The 19942-nt window shown below is 38.9% G+C and overlaps 1 protein-coding gene across 1 annotated transcript in view; it reads left to right on the top strand.

The window, feature by feature from the left end:
- The window catches only part of slc9a7 (solute carrier family 9 member A7), a 32679-nt gene extending 12851 nt beyond the window's left edge, over window positions 1-19828 (top strand). The window contains exons 7-16 of the mRNA XM_020702656.2: window positions 389-530; window positions 654-759; window positions 1560-1648; window positions 2023-2136; window positions 2252-2363; window positions 2449-2602; window positions 10254-10317; window positions 11486-11568; window positions 12595-12700; window positions 17414-19828. Of these exons, the coding sequence (XP_020558315.1) occupies window positions 389-530; window positions 654-759; window positions 1560-1648; window positions 2023-2136; window positions 2252-2363; window positions 2449-2602; window positions 10254-10317; window positions 11486-11568; window positions 12595-12700; window positions 17414-17674 (1231 nt within the window). The 3' untranslated portion in view covers window positions 17675-19828. The remainder of the gene's footprint in view (window positions 1-388; window positions 531-653; window positions 760-1559; window positions 1649-2022; window positions 2137-2251; window positions 2364-2448; window positions 2603-10253; window positions 10318-11485; window positions 11569-12594; window positions 12701-17413) is intronic.
- The last annotated feature ends 114 nt before the right edge of the window (window positions 19829-19942 follow it).

Below are 19942 nucleotides of genomic sequence, written 5' to 3'. Positions count from 1 at the left end.
AGTGTAAATAGCTCCAAAATCCAGCAGCATTTTGAGTTCCTGCTGAATTTGGCACCAGTTTGTGAGTAAACACAAGTGCTCCTCATCTCTTCTTTTGCTGACACTAAGAAGGTGCTTTGGCGCCCTCTACTGGATGCTAAGTGTCCTTGCATTTTATTTTTATTTTTCTGTCCTTTTGTAAGAAAAGAAAAAAAAAAACCTCCCAAATTAGACATTTCGGTTTTAAAAGGCAAAAACTAAAATACATTCGGCAAGTTATTTTTATTTTACCTTAAGTGTTGCATTTATTTGTTTGATCCTTGTCATTAAAGGATTTATTTTTGTTATTTGTAAATTTGGCTGTCAGAAACGTTTAGGATTTTTCTCTTTTTTGTTTTTGGTGTTTCAGGTCTATTGTAGCCTACCAACCCAGCAGTGCAAACACACACATCTTCGACGCAGCCGCCTTCTTCAAGTCCGTGGGTGTCTTCTTGGGTATTTTCAGTGGCTCTTTTGTGATGGGGGCCACCACAGGGGTCGTCACTGCTCTCATATCTTTCAGCTTGCAGCATGGGCCATTTGTTTGTTTCTTTAAAATTGTTGGTTTGCTGTCATAACTGCAGTTAGGCAGAGAACAAAGTTTGTGTTGTTCTTTAACCATTACTGGCCTCCACGTCACCAAATTCACCAAGCTGCACTGCTTTCCGCTGCTGGAGACCGCCCTGTTCTTCCTCATGTCATGGAGCACCTTCTTGCTGGCCGAGGCCTGCGGCTTCACAGGTGAGACAAATATTTCACATTTTCAGTGAGAGCATAAACATTTTATGGTCTCTTGGGTCTCAGGATGATTGAATTTTCTCTGCTTAAAAGACTTTTGCAAAGTTGCGGCACAGAATTGTCCGTTTTGGTCAAATTGCATCCCCTTTCCTTTTTTTTTCACTGCTTATTAATATTATTTTAAGTTTGAAGAACCAGTCTAATGAATATTGTATTTTTGGTATTCTTTAACATGTTCTTGTTGAATTTTCTGGTGAGGAAGGACATTTGTATTCAAAATTGTTGTGAATCAGGAGCAGACAAAAAAAAATCTGTTTTGTAAAAGAGTTGCAGAGAGTTAAGAGAGAAAATATGCCGGGCGTGCAACATTCTCTTCCTCTGCTCCATTCTGATGCATCCACTTGCAGACAAATGGATCCATTTACGTCTTTGTTTTCCTCATCTGATCTGACATCTGGCTCTAAACTGTACAGCTGCAGTCAGGTTTGGGATGTGAGGGGCTGTAAGCTCAAAAATTAAATTTGGCATGATGTAGTATTTAATATCGATATTTTAAGTACTTATTTTCCATAGTATTAGTTATAGCAAAAAGTGAAAAACGAAGCGTATTATTCCTACTTATTTGATGTCTTTTTTCTCTTTCTTTTCTTGTTACAGAAAACAATAATGTGTTGCAGTAAAAATACTTGCAGCAACTCTAAATCCTCCACTCTGAAAAAATCAGAGTGGAGGATTTTTCAAGCTGGAATGTTTCCGTGTAAACATGGATGACGTTATCTTTGTATGGTTCTGTTGTAACGCAGGGGTGGTGGCGGTGCTGTTCTGTGGCATCACACAGGCCCACTACACCTACAACAACCTCTCAGCGGAGTCTACGAAGCGCACCAAGCAGGTATGCTCTGAGCCCTGCGCTCATGCCGCCCCTTTATCTTGAATTCCCCCCTCCCATCCAAACGCTGGAGCCAGATGGCGCCGCGATCAGCCTGCTGTGACCTTAATCGGGGCGGTCTGAGGACATCCCTCCTGCATGGCGGTTCAGAGTGGCGGGGGGGATCAGCTATAAGGACGAAATGCAGGGAAGAGCACATGACTGATTTAGGATCCACACACAGTCTTGTTTAGTTTCTTAAAAAAGGTAGATCAATGTGTGAAACTGATTTTTATCAGTGGAGATGCGGCTTCTGTCTCTGATTTGGACTCCTGTCTGTTTTAAACTCAATATTTGTGGAATAAAAACGTGACACAAATGTAATTTTGTACCTGCAGCTCTTTGAGGTCCTTCACTTTCTGGCTGAGAATTTCATCTTCTCCTACATGGGTTTGACTCTCTTCACCTTCCAGAATCACATTTTCAGCCCCATCTTCATCATCGGTGCTTTCGTATCCTTTGAGAGAACCTTGGAGCTGTTTTTATTTTATGTTTTTAAATATTGCTACAAAGGAGTGTTGAGTGCGTAAACTTTGTTTTGTCAGAAACTCTTGACTCAACTCTCAGGTGGCCATCTTTATTGGACGAGCTCTGAACATCTACCCACTCTCCTTTTTTCTCAACCTGGGGCGGAGGGTCAAAATCAGAGGAAACTTCCAGCACATGATGATGTTTGCAGGTATCAAGATGAACCACGTCTCAATTTTAGATCATCACTAGATCTGCAGTGATCGCTGGATTTTTCTTGTATTTTTCTTGTGCAGGTCTGCGCGGGGCGATGGCGTTTGCTTTGGCTATTCGAGACACCGCCACCTACGCCCGGCAGATGATGTTCACCACCACGCTGCTCATCGTCTTCTTCACTGTTTGGGTGTTTGGCGGTGGAACCACGCCCATGCTGTCCTGGCTGCACATCAGGTGATCATTCTTCTTTAAAACTCTGCTCGGGTTCCAATTACATTTTTATAACAAACTATGGAGTAGCGAAAATACACAAAATGCTGTCTGCGTGTTTCTCTTGCTGACAGAGGCCTGAATAGATGCAAAATCTACGGTGGCCCTGAAATGCAAATCACACCAACAAATTGCTCAACCCAACAAGTATAAATAATCATGCTAAGAGGCGTGGGTAACAACAGTTATTTGGATGAGTGTAAAGTTGTTGTTTGCAGCTGCTTTTCTCTTTTTGTTTCCACTGGGTTGTTTTTTTTTGCATCAAAAAATCACTCAAAGCAAAAACATATTAAAGATCACAATGACAAAAAATAAAAAACATTACATTTTAAAAATAAAAAATCTACACACCAAAAGATAATTACAGTAAAATGAAACAAAAGTAAAATGAAATTTTTTGAAATACAAAAAGTAATTTCCACAAATGAAATGTTACGAGGGAAAATACAGGAAATAAAAAAGTGCAAACAACAAAAAGAAACGCTGGTCCAAATAAAAAGGTAAACTTCACATTCATCCGAATAACTATTGTTAGCCATGCCTTAGCAAGATTATTAACGATAAAACAACAGTAGTAATGAGCCGCTACAAGTACTTCAGGGGGGTTTTCCAGAAAGCAGGTTATGCTAGCTCCCACGGTAAGTTTGAGGCTAAGGAAGTTGATAACCTCAGCTATCAGTTCCAAAAATGGAGGTATGTTTCAGGGTAGGTCAAGTTGCTATAGCAACTCATGCTCTGAACATAACCTGGTCTTGAGCAGGTTTAGTTGAAGGTTAGTTTGTTTTCAGAGAGGTGAAGCAGCATGGCGTGTCCATTTGAAGATGATTTAGTGGATGAAGAAGCTCAGATAATAAATTTTCCTCTGTGAGAGGATGATAAGACCACATATGGATGTTGGAAAGATAAACTTTTTACTTTGATCTAACTTAATTATTTGCTTCAGTAAAGATAAATCATTAATCTGAGTTCAGTCAACTTAAAAATACACGTAGTTATCAGACATTTATTGTACTTTCATTCAAATTAACTCAATTAAGTAGGTGTAACTTTGGTGCTGCTGTTAGATTGGCAGTGCAAGGAATTGTGGGATACCATTCCCTTTGCCTGTCTGGACGGATTTGGGTTTAAGTGTGGGTTTTGACCAAATGTGTTTAGTTGTTTAGCCGTTTTACTGTGTTTTGCTGAGTTATTTAGTTCTACTATTATTAATTCTTTCTGCACCATGAGTGAGAGAGAGGGAGAGGATGATGAGTTTATTTAGCACCACTACTGGCTGCTTGTCATAACAAGAACAGAAGTTAAAGTCAATTCATGATAAATCTATGCTTAAATTATATTTCAAATCCACATTGAAACTTACATTTTAATGTTATAAAGATGAGAATATCTGCGGCCTCAAACTTAGACATATGAGAGTTCAAGACTTACAATAAATTAAGATGGAAAAACATTTAATTGAAATGAAGTAATATGACATTTAGTTAGATAAATATGTAAATTTGAGTTGTAAAAACAATATTGACTTGGATAGACATAAGAAACTAGGTTGAATAAATTTTACCCAATTACTTGTTACCTATTGAAATAATCTATTTAAGTTGGATAAGTTTTTCATATATATATATATATATATATATATATATATATATATATATATATATATATATATATATATATATATATACACATATACACATATACACATACACACACACACACAAGATCGCAATACAAGATCGCTTGTGAAAACTTTTCAATTATGTTTATTTAGCCTCCACAATGTCAGGTCTGTCAAAGATGATTCTCTACTATTGTCATGTTTTTTTCCCCCTCTGTGGTTGGGGAGGAAAAAAACAACGCTTTTATTACTTTTTTTCCTACACTTTTTGTTTTACAATAAAAATCTTACTTTGACACAAAACCAGCCAAAAATGGACTTTGAAGCATCTCTGTCTCATGGGGTGTTCAACTCACAAATGATAAACTAGATAAATACTCAAAGAAGACAGAGTTGATGTTAGAAGATAAAAGATAATCTGCAGCTGTCTAAAATACCAGCCTGATTTTCATTCCAAGTTCAGCGCTACTTTTATTTCTAAATCTGATGTCCAGCAAATATTGTCAACTTTCAAATCATTGTCTTTGTTCATCAGCATTGTGGGTGAAACATCCTGCAGTTCTGTCATCTCTATTTAAATCAAATCAACCTTTATTTATAAAGCACTTTTCACATAAAGGTATAACACAAAGTGCTTTACATTAAAACAAAAAAATAGATAATATAAAAACAAGCATGAAAATTAAAATAAACAAGCACAGAAATAAAAAATTTGTCAAAATAGGGCCCCCCTCCCTGTATTTACATAACCCCACACTTCTTTCACACCTCCCACCCCCCCTAACTGATGGGGAAAGACGATGAGAAATACGCTGAACTAAAAAAAAAAGATGTTGGAAACGCTAATAATTGGAACCTCCCTCTCCGTGAACAGCTGCATAACCTGCCAAATGCAGCATCACAGGTGCGGACCGCTCCACCACAGCTAAGCAATGATGCAGTTTCCCATCTAGAGCTGCAGCGGCTGAACAGCAGCCCACACAGAGGGAGGGTTCCAACTGAAGAGGCACCGGAAATAAAAATGAGAATGAAAAAGTGAACATATTGATAAAAGCAATAAACAATAGAACATTGAAATAAGGTAAATTTAAAATAACACATCTAGTGCAAGTTCATGAAAAAGACAAAATGGATTAACAAAAAAATAAATAAATGGATAAAAATAAATTAATAGATCAAAATAAATAAATTAAGGTAGTAAAAAAATGAGCTGAAAGCCAGGTTAAACAGAGGGGTCTTTAGCCTTTTCTTAAAAACTTCAATGCTCTCTGCAGCTCTCAGGTCCTCTGGCAGACTGTTCCATAAACGGGGGCCATCATCAAGTGTTTTTGTTGCCTTTTAACAGATTTCCTGTATGTCGGGTGGAAATCCACTGATATAAAAACCAAAACAAAAACATTAGTTTTTCTTAAATTGAGGAATCAAAGTTTTTAATACCCACACCATGATTGTTGTGCAATCAGGGAGTGATCTGATGCTCTGCACGCACAAAAAAACCTAAATGGAATCCAAACATCCGCTGTGGAAAAGTTCTAAAGGTTGTTTTCTGAAATGATTTGAAGCAGTTTCAGTGTGTCAACTTCACGACTAAATCTTGCTTTGGTTGCTAGGCAGCCAGCAGATGGAGCCATAAATCTCTACTGCTGCCCCTCACTTCTTCATGCAGTGTATGGCTACAGTAATTTCATTTAGTGTCTGAATGAGACTCGGCCATTGCTTCATTTCCTGTCCGACTATGACGAGAGCATCTATTTATCACGATAAAGCCGATTATCTGCTTCACAGCAGCAGAGTGACTGAGCTCTGCTTAACAGGAGGAATGCCTCCTCAAGCCAGGCAAAACGCACAATGATAAAATACATGTCGTCTTTCCAGTTGAATGGGCTTTAATACCTGCATCATTTAAAAAGCGACGGTATTTGTAGTTCTGTCTGATCCGTTTTTTTTGTTTTTTACGTGCTGCTGTGAGTCATTAGTTATTCCGAGCTTTTCTTGTTTGTGTGCATTCATGAAACCCAGATCTTCTCTTCTGTTGCTTTGATTGACTGTCAGAATGAGCCGTGAATCATCATCTAAGAAGGAAGAAACACTCAAGCAGGCCACAGACGAACACACCTTTGTGCCGTTCCATTTATTTCAGTTTCTCTCAATGATTCATTCGCGTTTAATTGCATTTATTGTGAAGTTGGATTTTCTCACATCTCCCAACATTGACTTCCATAATTTTAATAATCCAATGGCTTTTTTTATGTTTGTAAATTGCTTTATCAATATGACAAGAAAACAGATGTTTCTGAATTCTTGAAGTAGCTTTTTGTGCTGCACTGTTGTCGTTTCTGTAGCAGTGTTGTCAAATAAAGACTCAGACCTCAAGTCTCCAAATTCTCAGATTACCCCCAATATCCCTGCATATAAAAAAGACTGGTTTTATATTAATGTTGTTTTGACTATAAAAAACACTTTAGTATTTATACGTTTAGGTTTGAGAGAAATAACTATAAATATTTCTAATTTTATTTATGTGAACCTTTTAAAAAAACAGAAACTGATTTCTATTAATTCTTGTGTTAAAACTGCTGACTAAATTGGTTGTAGTTCCTAAAAAGACAAAATTGAAGAACAAAAAAACAGCAAAAATGAAAATGATTTGAGCAATCAACCTAATTTTAAGAATTCTTGCCTCAACACAACTCCTGAATTTATTTCCATTAATGTGAAAATGCTGTTTTTGCAAGTAGATTCTATATTATGGTCATTATGGAGCCAAAAGGATTGAATGCATTTTGGCATCAATAGGCGTCAATGGGTTAAAGTAAAAAATAAATTGAAATGGGAATACTTTAGTAAATTTACATTAGAGGTAAGAAAAATTGGTTTATGAATATTTAAAAAAATTAAAAATGTTTGACTACTATTGGATACGTTTTACACCGAAACAATCGAGCAGCAATCAAATTCACACACGTTTCTTCAGAAAACAGCTGCTGTGACAAAATTCCAGCAGCTAAAACATGGAGTCCATATGCGGTTTTTGTCATCCTTCTGCTTTCATTTTGCTGCTAATGGAAAACCTCCTTCCTGTTGACGTGACGGCGAAGAAATGGTTTTTGTATAGAAGCTGATTGTTATCTGATAACACTCAAAGTCTGTACTGAAATCAAAGTATTGACAAGATAAATAGTTTTATTAGTGATCAGTGCAAGCAAACAAACTCATTCAATCAATAAGTGATGAGTGGAAGTGGCCCCACATGCATTTGAATTGTCTTTTCCAGAGCTCTTGTTATGTCATCCAGTAAAATTTTTCATTTCTGTGTCTGAACATCTGCTAAACCTGCAGAGCCCAGATTGAGGATTAGTAGATGTTCCCAAAGCAGGGGATTATGTTTGGCCCGGATTGTTGCCACTCACCGTTTTTGGTCACTTTATCTGCTTTGATTCCCATTCCTTGTGTGTGTACTGCTGATCACGTTCTTCAGAATGACATGAATATGCTGTTTTGTCTTTTTTTTTAATCCAGAAAGCTTCTCTGATAGGAATAAATGTGTTTCAAAGACTTGTGATGCACTGTGAGCCTCACGGCTTGTGGGTTTTTTTTTCACTCCAACTTTAAGTACAGAAGATATTAAAGCTTTACTTTAATGCGTTTAGTTTAGAGCTACTGTTGATGCACCACGATTTTAATCATGTAGGTTCTTTTGTTTAGGTTTCTAAGGCCCAACAGCCTTGCTGAGGAGGAATATGTGATGGATTATTGGAGAGGAGTCAATGTTTTCACAATTTGGGTTAAAGATTTGCTGTAAAATTACAATCCATAACGTTTTGGAGGTTTTTTTTTTCTCCTGAAGATGACCTTCAGCTTCAATCCTCTGAGCTTCTCTGATGTCTGAGCTGCTCTGGCAGGCCTCACAAAGTGAATTTGTCTGTCCGTGACCTTGTTCCTGTGTACGACATTTGTGGAAACATCTAAAGATAACCACACACTCGGCAGACGCTCCAAAATGTCAGATGTAAGCTAAGGTTTGCGCCTGACGAATTCCGCCTTGCCCCTCATTCTTAAAGGTTAGGTTTTGTTCCAGGTAAAGTGAAAACTACTTTTAAAAGATCTCCTTGTTTTTTAACTCGATGCTTTTATTTTGAACATCAAAAGAGGAAGCTGTCAAGACAGGAAGTGTAGTTGTTCAGCAGCTGAAAAGAAACAACAAAATGCTACAAAGGCCTGAACGTGACATTCAAAAATAAATAAATTGTTCCCCCAAATTACTATTTTTGTGCACACAGGTTAGCATCTCTATCATTTGCTAAACAATTTACATACTAACTTTTACAACTCTATAGTTTACAGCAAGAGACAAATCCCTATGTTTTAATATTGTAAATATGCTTTTATGCATTTGGTAAATTAAATACTCGACTGTTGTTTTTAACTGAAAGCTGGGTTTAAAAACTGTTACTAAACTACAAAGTGACAAAAAAGACAGCAGCCATGCAGCGCATAGTTCATCTATTTTGAGAGGGGGGTTATCCAGTAATCAAAGGATCAGTGGTTCGACTCTCACTAGTATGAATTTGGAGTGAATGAATTATAACTGTAAGCACTTTGACCGTCTGGAAAAGCATAATACAACTCTAAACCGATGTTATTATTTTGTGCACACAAAATGCAAACTTATGTGCACAAAATGCTCATTTGATGGAACAATTTTATTTTTTAAAGTCCAGGGCTCTAAAATCCAACATCATGAGAAAAACTCAGAATTACTTACAAGAAGATAAAGAAATGCTTTATCAAAATAAAGGCCTCACAGTTGGTTGGATGATCTTATGTGCTTTTTGCAGCAGACCTGTGCAGATGTTCTTGACTTGAAAGCATTTATGTCATCTGCAAAGACGGTGAATTTAGGAAGCAGGAATGAGGAGAAAAAAAAGGGGGATGCAGAGGTTTAAGCCTCCATGCAGGATGTGGATGTGAATGTAAGACAAGCAAGCGGCGGGGATTTGTCCTTGAATGAAGTTCACGTTTTGCTCTTTGGTCCTCACCATGGTTCAGTCATGCTTTAAGCCTCTGAGTGAATGTTTTTCACCACATTAAAGGAGGGTGTCATTTTTAATTGGGGCTATTTTTCTGTTAACCCTGCTTATTCCAGCTGAAACTCAACACGTTTTGGTAAAGTTTGCCTCACGCGTGTCTGCAGAGCCACCATGAGGACATTTCTTTACATTAGAAATGTAATGCCTGATGGGACCAGTGTGGATGATTTTGAAAAGTTTCTTTCAGTTTCAAAACCTTCAAGTTATTTATTTAAAAGAAGCATTGATTGAGCAAAGGGAGGATTAGTCCCTTGAGATGCAACATCTCGTTTTTGAGGGGTCCCTTGAATATTTTCAAGTATTTTCTAATCATTCATGCTTCTTCCTTTTTCTTTGAAGCCTGTTGAAAAGACTTACTCCAATGAAAATTGTGTTCTTGGTAATTTTGTTTTTTTTACGTTCTAGTAGCATTTTTCTCATGATTGAGGACAAATCGTATTTCGGAGTATTTCTTTATTTAAATCATGCTAAATCAGATGGAAAAAAAAAAGCCTTTTGAAAACCAGGGTGGCTACAAGCTGCTTGCAACAGGGAAGGGAAGGGGGGCGGAGCTGCTCATATTTTCTATTGATTATTTCTTAAATGCCATTCTTTTGCCATGACACCTTTTTTGTGACGTTTCAAATTGAAGGGTTAAAGCTGGTTCTGCTTAAGCACTCAGAAGTACACCCCCCCCCCCCCCCCCCCATCTCCGGTTTGGAGGCTCTGGGAATTCTCAGAAACGCTTCCTTCCTCCTGTTGCCTTTTATTTTTTTTTAGAGGGTGGCTTTTCTTTCCAAGACTCTTAAATATTTATAGATTGACAGTCACCCAAACCTCCCAAATTTTTGTTTTTTTCCCAGCAAAATGTGAACCCTTTTAGTGTTCCAATTGGTTTTTATTTTTTCTAATCTCCATATTGTTGCAGAGTTGGAGTGGATCCAGACCAAGACCTGCAGCCTTCTGCAGACAGTTTCCAGGTCCTGCAGGGGGTGAGTTTCCTACTCGAGACGTTTCCAACGTTTGAACGTGTTCAGCTGTTTCGTGTTGGTGCATTTTAAAGCCTAAACACATGTAAATACAACTCCAGAGTTGTTGTTTTCATCATTTCTGAGCTCTAACTGTGAAGAGGACTTGTCTTCATCATGCGGTGCTGCGACACATCCTCCACTGTGAGGCGGCTGTGACAGATTGCCTCAAGCTTCAGATCCTGTCTGTCTGGATGCTTGTTGGACGTTTGTTTAAATGAGATGTCAGAACTCTGGGACGCAACGTCCATTGTCTTCTCCTCTGGTGTTCTCTTGCATTAAACGTGATTAAACGGTCCCATTTTAGACACGGTTCACACACAAAATGTGGAAACGTTTGATGGAGCATTGCTCTGTTTTTCAGCTCTAAAGCACAGAAATTGCTTGAACTGATAAGTTACCCTGTGGTTGTACATCACTGCTGAGTGGAAATGCAGTGGAGAGTGATTTAAAATGTATTTAGTGCTGTAATTGCTGATTTATTGTATTGACCTTTCTCCTGTAATAATGTGACTCTCCATCATTATCTCCTATAGTGGAGCAGGTTATTAAAATAATTGTGTATTTTGTGGTACAAGCGCCACATTTTGCCACAAGAAAATCTAAGATTTTCATACCATGCTATTCTTAAGCCTTTTTCTAGTAAACAATATTAATATATATGATAACATATTGCCTTTGGCACACTAAAGAATGAATTTTTGTAATAGAATATTAGCTATTTTCCCAACTCATTTTCTTGCTCGTAAGTAAGACAACTCAATGATTTTGATTGAACAGCCCATATTGTTCAGATTGGTACAAAAAGAAATCCAATATATTTTTAACAATTGAGCGTATGGCCACCATCTTTAAAGATGGCTGCCATTTCGGGTTTTCCTCTGTTTTTTCTCTCTCGATTTTTCAAGTTACATTTATGAAAAATTTCAAACCAGATAAAGCAAAATGTGTCTGGTAGGTCAACCTAACCGGCTCCATTATTAGCCAATTCTAAAATCAAGATGATTGTTTTAAACATTTGAGAAAATACACAACCTTTTTTTAATCAATAACATGAGTTTGAAATGATGGTTTATTTCCCGTTTATGATTTTGTAAAATAAAAATGTTGTACTTTTCCTGCTTTTCTCCAGGAAGGCTCTCAGGGGGATGGACAGAGTAAAACCAAGCAGGAGAGCGCATGGCTCTTCAGGTTTTGGTACAACTTTGACCACAAGTATCCTTTTGTCTGTTCTGCAGCATGGATGGACTCATTTCTGTGTCTGTTTGAAACCTAAAGGTCGATCTCTATTCTATTTGCCGCTCGAATTGGATCTAGTGTCCAGTCAGAGTGGTCACAGATGTGTAGCATCTTTTTTTGTTTGAGGTTTAAATCCAAATGCTCATCTGGAAAATGTCTGCAGACTTTACGGCCGCTCCACCTCAGCACTTCTGCAGCTTCAAATTGGAGCAGCTGCAGTTGGACTCGGAAACTTCCCTCCCTGTTAAGATATAGTTTTCTGTTTAGCCGCAGCTGACACAGTCATGACACATGACTTTATTTCGGGACAGCTGAGCTTGAAGCAGCCCTCTGTTTCCATCTGCACATAAACTCTGAGTCTCCGCAGCCAGAAAATTCTAATCACGGCCCAAAAGCAGAGAAACTCATCTTTTCTGCTGCACTGCAGTTACAACACAGTTGTTGGCTTTCAGCTGCTCATAGAATCATGAATCTCAATATACAATGTTGTCGACTGAATAAAGACAGCTTAATATTTGTTCTTTAGTTTATTTTCTGCAGGAATCTGAACATGTTTTTGCAGCATTCATATTATGTTTGTTGCCAACCTCAACTATTTAAATTATTTAGCTTTAAGGTCGCAATGAGCTTCATCCTGTGTGGGTCCTTAGGCAAAACCTTTCTCACTTCTGCCTTATTATGGCTCTCCCTGTGCCGGTCCCCAGCCCAGAAAAAATACAGGGTTGTGTCAGGAAGGGCATTCGGCGTAAAAAACTTTACCAAACCACTTGTGCGCCGCATCATTGAAAGATGATTAGCTGTGGTGACCCTTGACTGGATGTGCCAAAAGATGAACAACATAATGTAATTTTAGTAAAAACCTGTGTAAAGTAGTCTACTTCATTGTATTACATATTAGATTTATTATATGAATCTGTTAGGACACATTTCAAATTCTCTGTAAACCTTCTGCGCATGGAACATTTTTTAACCAAATGTTTGTTTTCCTTACGAGCTTCTCAGCTACCTTAAGCCCATTCTGACACACAGTGGTCCCCCCCTCACCTCCACCCTGCCCGGTTACTGCGGCCCGCTGGCGAGCTGCCTGACCACTCCACAGGCCTACGAGGTGAGGGTCGTTGTGCGCGATCGCCACTTAACAGCACTGCTGTATGTGAAGAACCTGTAATTATCTGTTGTCAATCGACACATTCAAAATGATAGTTTGAGTGGAAGCTGTTGCGAAATCAGCAAAACGATGGAAAAAAAGGGGAAAATGTTCCGTTTTCTAAAAAAAGAACGAAAAAACCTTAAACTGCAGCTCTGTTTATTTCCTATGTTTAGAAAAGGAAGTTTTAAAAACGCTAAGAGGGGGGAAGCATTACAAATATTTACATGATCTGTCTGAAACTAATCTGTGGCCATAGTGGCTTCAAGTTTAATGTTTAGATAAAACAGAACATCTCTTTCAGAGATTGTATCATGCAGGCAGAAACAGAAAACAGAGTCATGCTCTGATTATTCGTGATGTATTTTGTGTTTTAGAATGTTTGAAACTCGGTGGACGTAGTTTTATGGATGACGTTTGAAACAAACTCACTTTCTAAAGTTTCCTTTTGTTTTGTCGGCTGCTTTGGGTCAAAAGCTGGAACTGAAACTTCTCAAAAACAATTGAAACATTTAATGTTTTATTGAAGTCTGTAATGTGATTTTAAAGGATACTATGTAGAAATATGATTCTGAAGTATTTCTGCATGCAGCTGTTGCTTATTAGTGGATTTGGCACTAAAGCAAAATAGTAGTACCAAATAGTTTAAAGGGGAATAATGTTTTTTTAAGTAAAAATCCTGTTATTCTCCTGTAGTTTCTGACATATCACCATAAAAGTTTTTTGCAGCATCTTTTAAAATTCTTTTACACTTATGCTGTTTACAAAATATTAAAATGTTAAACTTTTTTGTTTATATTCATAGTTTTTTTGCCATTTTAAACAGTTGAATTTTTTTGTATATAAACAACATTTTTAAATCAAGTTCCAAATTACTTCCATTTTTTAGGTTAACTGGTCATTTAAAAAAACCTGTTTATTCTTTTTTGTTGGCTAGTAGCTTTGAGTACTGTGAGAAAACTTCTATCCTAAAAGATTTGGTGCTTTATTCTTGCAGGGTTTTCTAAACTTTACCTCTAGAACAAATAACACAAAGCATTGAGCTGCAGAAGTTTGGGACCTTTGCATTTAAAGAGGATTTGTTGAGAATTTCTACATTTTCTGCCTCATTTACTGAGGTTTATGCAGACACGAAGCTGGACATTTCTTGCCTATAAGTGAAAGCAACTTTAGGATTGTCCTGTTTTTCACTGTGTTTAGGGTTCTCAATGAGTCAGTTGGACAATGTTGTTTCTCTTGAAAAAAAAAAGTCTTTTCAGAGTCTGCCAGTAATGGCACAGAGCAGAAGTATTCAGGTGCAGATGAACCCAAAAAACCACAAAACCCAAAAAGTTCTCTTCAGCCGAAACCCAGTGATGCAGTTTCTGCTAATGCGAACAGTCATTTTTATTGTAATAAATTATCTGCTTTGTTTACACCAACTTTTCGTGATGTTTTTTGGTTTTATGGACAGTAAATGTTAAAACTATCGGTGCAGTCTCCTTGGAAACTTCTCAGAGAGTTCTCCATATTTTTCTCCATATTTTTTTAATGAAGAAAAATGTTTTTCCTTCTGGTGTGCAGCGATTTGTTTTGCCAGCTATGGTCTGACTGCTGGGCTGCACGGTGGTGCAGTGGTTAGCACTCTCATAGCTAGAAGGCGCCATAGTTCAAATCCTGCCTGGGACCTTTCTGTGTAGTTTGCATGTTCTCCCTGTGCATGTGTGGGTTTTCTCCAGGCACTGCGCCTTCCTCCCACAGTTCAAAATCATGCTTCATGGGTTGACTGGTCTGTTGCACCCTAGGTGTGCACGTGGGAGTGTGCGACCTATCCAGGATGTACTCCACCTGAACCCAACAGTAGCCAGGACAGACTGTGGAAAACCTCAAGACCCTGATAGTGATATAGCGGGGTATGAGGATGGATGGATGGATGGAAACCTGAGTGTAAAAAGCTGCTGAATGAATGCGAGCTGCGCTTCACAAAGAGAGACCAGAGACAGGCCTGCTTCCTCTTTACATCTGGATCTTTTTTGTCTTTGATGACAGATGTCAGATTATCTTTAACAAAGATTTTTTGATCTGGAGATTGCCAAACAAAAATCTTTATTCAAAATGAATGAAGATGAATTAAAGCAATTAAAAATAAATGTAATTATTTCTGTTTTTCGGTCATGCTTTTTTTTTTTTTTGCAACATTATAAAATCACAGAAATAAACCCTTCTTTTGAACAAAATGTTTTATTTTATTATCTGTTTTAATTCATTTCCAACTTGTGAATGACAAACGTGAAGATAGATGAAACATTCTTCCTAATAAAGCTTAAAAACAACAAAATATAAAGTATAATCATTGAAACAAAGCAGCTTTACACGTTGGAAAGGGAGCAAAGGGAGGAAATAATAAATATGTTCATCATTTCACCTCATTTGCCCAAAATTAAACCAACAAGTTAAATATAAAATGAATAGAATTGCTGCTAAATCATCATATTTCCATAAAGTGGAGGGTCTTTACTGCTTTATGAGGGGGTGAAAAAACACCAGTAATAGTTTTAGCAAATGTTTGGATTTGATGAAGAAAAGGATCAAGGATCAGTTACCACACTTCCCTGGAGATGATGCCCATTTTTTTAAATTTTTGAGGTCAGAATGTGAAATCCTCAGAACGTGGAAAAACAACAGAGATACTGTACATGTGGTCCTTAAAGAAATCTCTGTGCTTGTAAGACATTTAGGTCCATGACAGCAGAATAAAAAAAAAAAAAGAGGACTGAACAAGTGTGGTTTGTTTGAGAGAAAACCTCCTCTGTCTGAACAGAACAGTACAGCTGATTTTATCTAAGTGCTTCTGAAAAAAACAAAACAAAGAACTTCAGAGACTAACAGATGAGGCCAAAGGGAAGTTGTTGGGTGGGGGTGGGGGGAGGCAACATTTCAGCAGAAACTCCTCACTATTAAGCATGGTGGTGGAGGTGTGATGATTGGAATGTTCCGAGGCAACAAGACGGTGAGTAATTGTCTCTGGATCAGCCGAACCTCTTTCAACAGTTTTGAATAAGAAAAATCTAAAAAAAATAAATTAAATATTGACTTGTTGAAAGTCTGGTTTACAGGAGCTCTAGTGCACCGGTTTGTTTTTTTTTTGGCATAATTATTGAGGAAACGAATGTTGGGATTGATCCGAACCCGACAGTGTTCAGAATGTTAGTGGAGCAGAGGTAGAGCGGACTGCATGTGATCGGATTTGTTCTCCACTTTTGACCCATCCCCTGGGGGAGCGGCAAACTGAAGACACAGTGAACCATTTGGTTGTTTAACATCAACCCCCCCCCCCCCCCCACTCCAATCCCTTCATGCAAAGTTCCTGTAACAGGACGGACACTCATCCGCAAGTCCAAGTTTATTCTTTTTTTGGTGTTAATTTTTTTGGTGAGCAGCTTATATTACTGTAATAAAACTTTAGTCAAACGTTTTACTGGTAGGATAAATAAGATGATCAAAGATGATACTGGGCACGGCGGTGGAAGTGTTATGATTGTAACTGCTATGAAGCAACAAGACATTGAGTAATTCAGGCTCTGGATAAGCCTGATTTATTCTTTTTCCCGTTAGGCTGCTGAGCACTTTTTAAATCAATAAATCTGAAAAAAGAAATTTTGAAAAATAAAACGTATGAAGGTCAGGTTTACAGTAGATCTATTCAACTCAAAGGTGTACAGTACAGCCCACCTGTTTTGCTTATTCATTTTGTCATAACTTGTGTGGGAAAAAATGTTGGGATTTTTCTGAGCCAGAAAATGTTCCGAAATGTTAGGGCGGCTGTCGACCTCTGAACGGAGGATCGCAGTCTCCGTTCCCGCCTTTCCCAGGGCGCTGAACCCCACATTGCTCCTGTTGTTTACAGGTTGGTGCCAGAGTTTGGCAGTGGGGCTGCCATCAGTGTGTGAATGTGTGTGTGTGGGGGTGAATGGGACTGTGACTGTTAAGCACCTTGGGCCTTCTAAGACGGTAGTAAAGCGCTATTTAAGTATACACCATTTACCATTGAAAATGGGGAAAGACCTGCGACTAAAAAATGATTTGTATTTGGTTTTACACTTTGATGTGCTAAAGACTCTCAATCACAATTCACTGCATTAGTCAAAATATTTGCATGTGTTCAGTTTCCTGTTCTGAGAAGTCTTTCTTTTGGCAACCGTTTCTCAAACACAGTTAAGTGTGGGTGTTATTTAGTTTTTTTTTTTAAATTGTTGGAGAGATGCGATGTCATTCTTTTTCCCCCCCGTCACATCGTTTGAATATTCCACTCATTGACCTGACATGAAGTCATCCTGTTCCCCCGGGGAGAAGTGGCAGCCATCGATTGGCAGCCAGTCAGTCAGTCAGTCAGTCAGTCAGTCAGAGCTGGGTAATTTAGAGCAGATCGTTGACTGAAATTCAAATTGCGCTGTTCGATGTTTGAGCAGTTCCTTTCACACCCATCAGTTAATGTGAATGAAATGAGTCTGCTGTGGTTTCCTGTTGTTTTCATCTTCCTCTCAGTCCACTTTGCTGCAGCTCATGACACCGTGAAAGTCCCCCACCCTTGCCTCTGTGAATCCTCGTGTCCCTTATGAGCCTCGGCACACTGAACCTCGCATCATCTCCATGGCGACAGCCCTCGCTCATGCTCCTGTCTGCATTTGTTTTCAGAATCACGACGAGCTGAGGGACCCAGACTCTGACCTTATCCACAGCGACGCCGACCTGACCTTCATGTTTGGCGATACTTCCATCACGGCCAACGGCGCGTCAGGCAGAGCGGACGCCGCCGGAGAACTGGGCTGGAGCGCAAACGGAAAACGGAGCGGCAGCACGTCCGAGGAGGCGCTGGAGCGCGAGCTGGACTCCCGCGAGCAGGAGCTGCTGAGCCGCGGCACGCGTCTGGTTTTCCCCGTGGAGTATCACATCTGACCGTGCCGACCCCACCCCCACCCCCCTTTACCCTTTACCTGCTTGAGCTGCCAACCTCCCCAAATCGGACTCCCATACTGCTTCGCCAACAGCTGCTGCCGCGCAGGTCTTCATGGATGAGAGGCAGGAGCAAACGGGACTGAGCTGCCCTGAAGGGCAGGAAGCACAGACCCCAGGAGCATTTCATCCTCATCACTCGGGGAGGGGGTCGATCTCAAGGAGTCTCCAAAGGAGAAGCCTCCAAGCTCTTAAGAGATTGTTTTGCACTGCAAAGGAAGATTTTGTCTGCATGTCAGGACAGATTAGACTTTGTGGTGCAAAAGGAGAAGACCTCATCGTCTCTCATCAATCAGTGTCCTCCAAAAACCTTCATTCCATCCGTTCACCTGAAGCCGCTGGGCGTCCAGCAGCTTTGTGGAGCAGAATCGAACGTTCATCGAACAATAGAGGAGAAGAATTCCAGCATGTAAATAGCTTTCAGGCTGATGTTTGGCTAAACTGCTTCTTCTTCTTCTGGTTGTCAGAACACAAAAAAAATGAGTTTGACTTCTCATTTAGGGTTTCTCCTAAAGTAATGCTAATAGTTCTGACATTTGAGAAACAAACAGAAATATGCATGTGAAGTAAAGAGCCAGCCTTCATAGTATTTTTGAGTATTTTGAAGAAGAAAAAAGAAAAAAACCTAAGAATTGTTTACTGATATTAAGTATATTGAAATGTACAGCTGCTTCAGTTGTTGTGACAAAATCATCACCAGTATCTGCTGTATTCTGACTGTCATCAGTCCAAACTGATAAAAATGTGATAACAATTTGTGAAAGATGAGCCTTTGAATCTTTTTGGAGCCCTTATTTTTATTTTTAAGAGACTGTTCTATTTTTTTGTACACCTTGATGCGATGGCTAATTTAGTTTGATGTTTAAATGAGACCCCTGCTATAGTAAAAGAACTACACGGTCCACCTATTCTCAGTATTTTGGATCTGATGTTCATTTTTTTTGTGTTTTTTTTCCAGCAGGGACATTTTCAAACCCGTGACATTAAAGGTAAAGCGGACATAACGGGTGACTTCAACTAAACAAAATCCTGGAAGTTTCAAGAATTTTTCTCTGACATGACTGGAACTGAGTCATTATTTAACCTTTAATCAACAAAAGTACAAGGAAGATAAATATCAGTTGAACCTTTTTTTGTTGTTGTCTTAACATAATGAGCAGCGATAAAAGAATAGATCACATTTGTCATTGTTTTCTACATCCCATTTCAGAAAATGGATGTCCCGGGCTGCAAGGTGGTGCAGTGGCTGGTGCTCTCGGAGAGATTGTTACAGGGAGGGGAGCAGGGTTACAGAATATTTAGGGTTACAGAATATTTCTGCTCATATTTACATCTAATCCAACCTATTCTGATTTATGACCCGTTTCCGGTTTTACTTTGAACACCTCCCAGGCTCTTGTGTTCTCGTTTTGACAGCACAAAGCGGCTACTGCATTTATGTATGAGGTAGATCTGAGGTTTTTCTTACGTGTTTTTTTTTTTGGGTCGCCGGGGACCTCCAAGAGGAAACCAATCTTGTTGTGTAAGCTGTTGCCAAGCTGTATGCAGAACAGGTCATTTATACTCTGCTGCAGGGAAGTTGCACTTTCTAACATCCATTTTCACAGCCAGATGACAGACTTCCTCATAATGTTGCCGTGAAAATAAAAATAAAAACACTTTTGAGCCATTAAAGAGTTAATTGTGTCAGAACTGTGATTTGTTTTTGTTTTTTGGTCTTTAAAATCTTCCCCTTAACACAATCGGAACAGAAATTTGCCCCAACAGCTGGTTTGCTGAGGTTTCTCTGTGGATGAGAGCACTTTATGGACAGCTTCACTGAAGGCGGCAGACAAATAATTGAGCTTAGACTGGCACTTTACCTCCCATAGAGGACACTCATGGGACACTTGCATAACCTTCATGTGCACTCTGTACCGCTCCACCGCTGCGCTGTCAGTCGTCTTGCCGGCTATATTTAAATGCTCTCTGTACCTGAGAAATACGAGATGTAGCCGAAATGTCTGTAGGTCCACCTGTTGTCTCCAGTGGCAACTGGCTGCCAGGCGAGCAGTGGTTTGCATGTCAACATGCTAATAAAAAATCATCCAATTTCAATCAGTGCTTCTCTGTTTTTACATGCAAAGGAGGATTTGTGAAATGTATGGACATTTTACAATTTGAATTAATCCCTTTTTCAGTCACTATTATATTTATTCAGGTGATTTTAAA

The sequence above is a fragment of the Oryzias latipes genome, chromosome 4 (genome assembly GCF_002234675.1).
Source record: "Oryzias latipes chromosome 4, ASM223467v1".
Taxonomy (NCBI): Eukaryota; Metazoa; Chordata; class Actinopteri; order Beloniformes; family Adrianichthyidae; genus Oryzias; species Oryzias latipes.
Note: the sequence above shows the minus strand (reverse complement) of the source record. Positions and strands in the feature narration are given on the sequence as shown.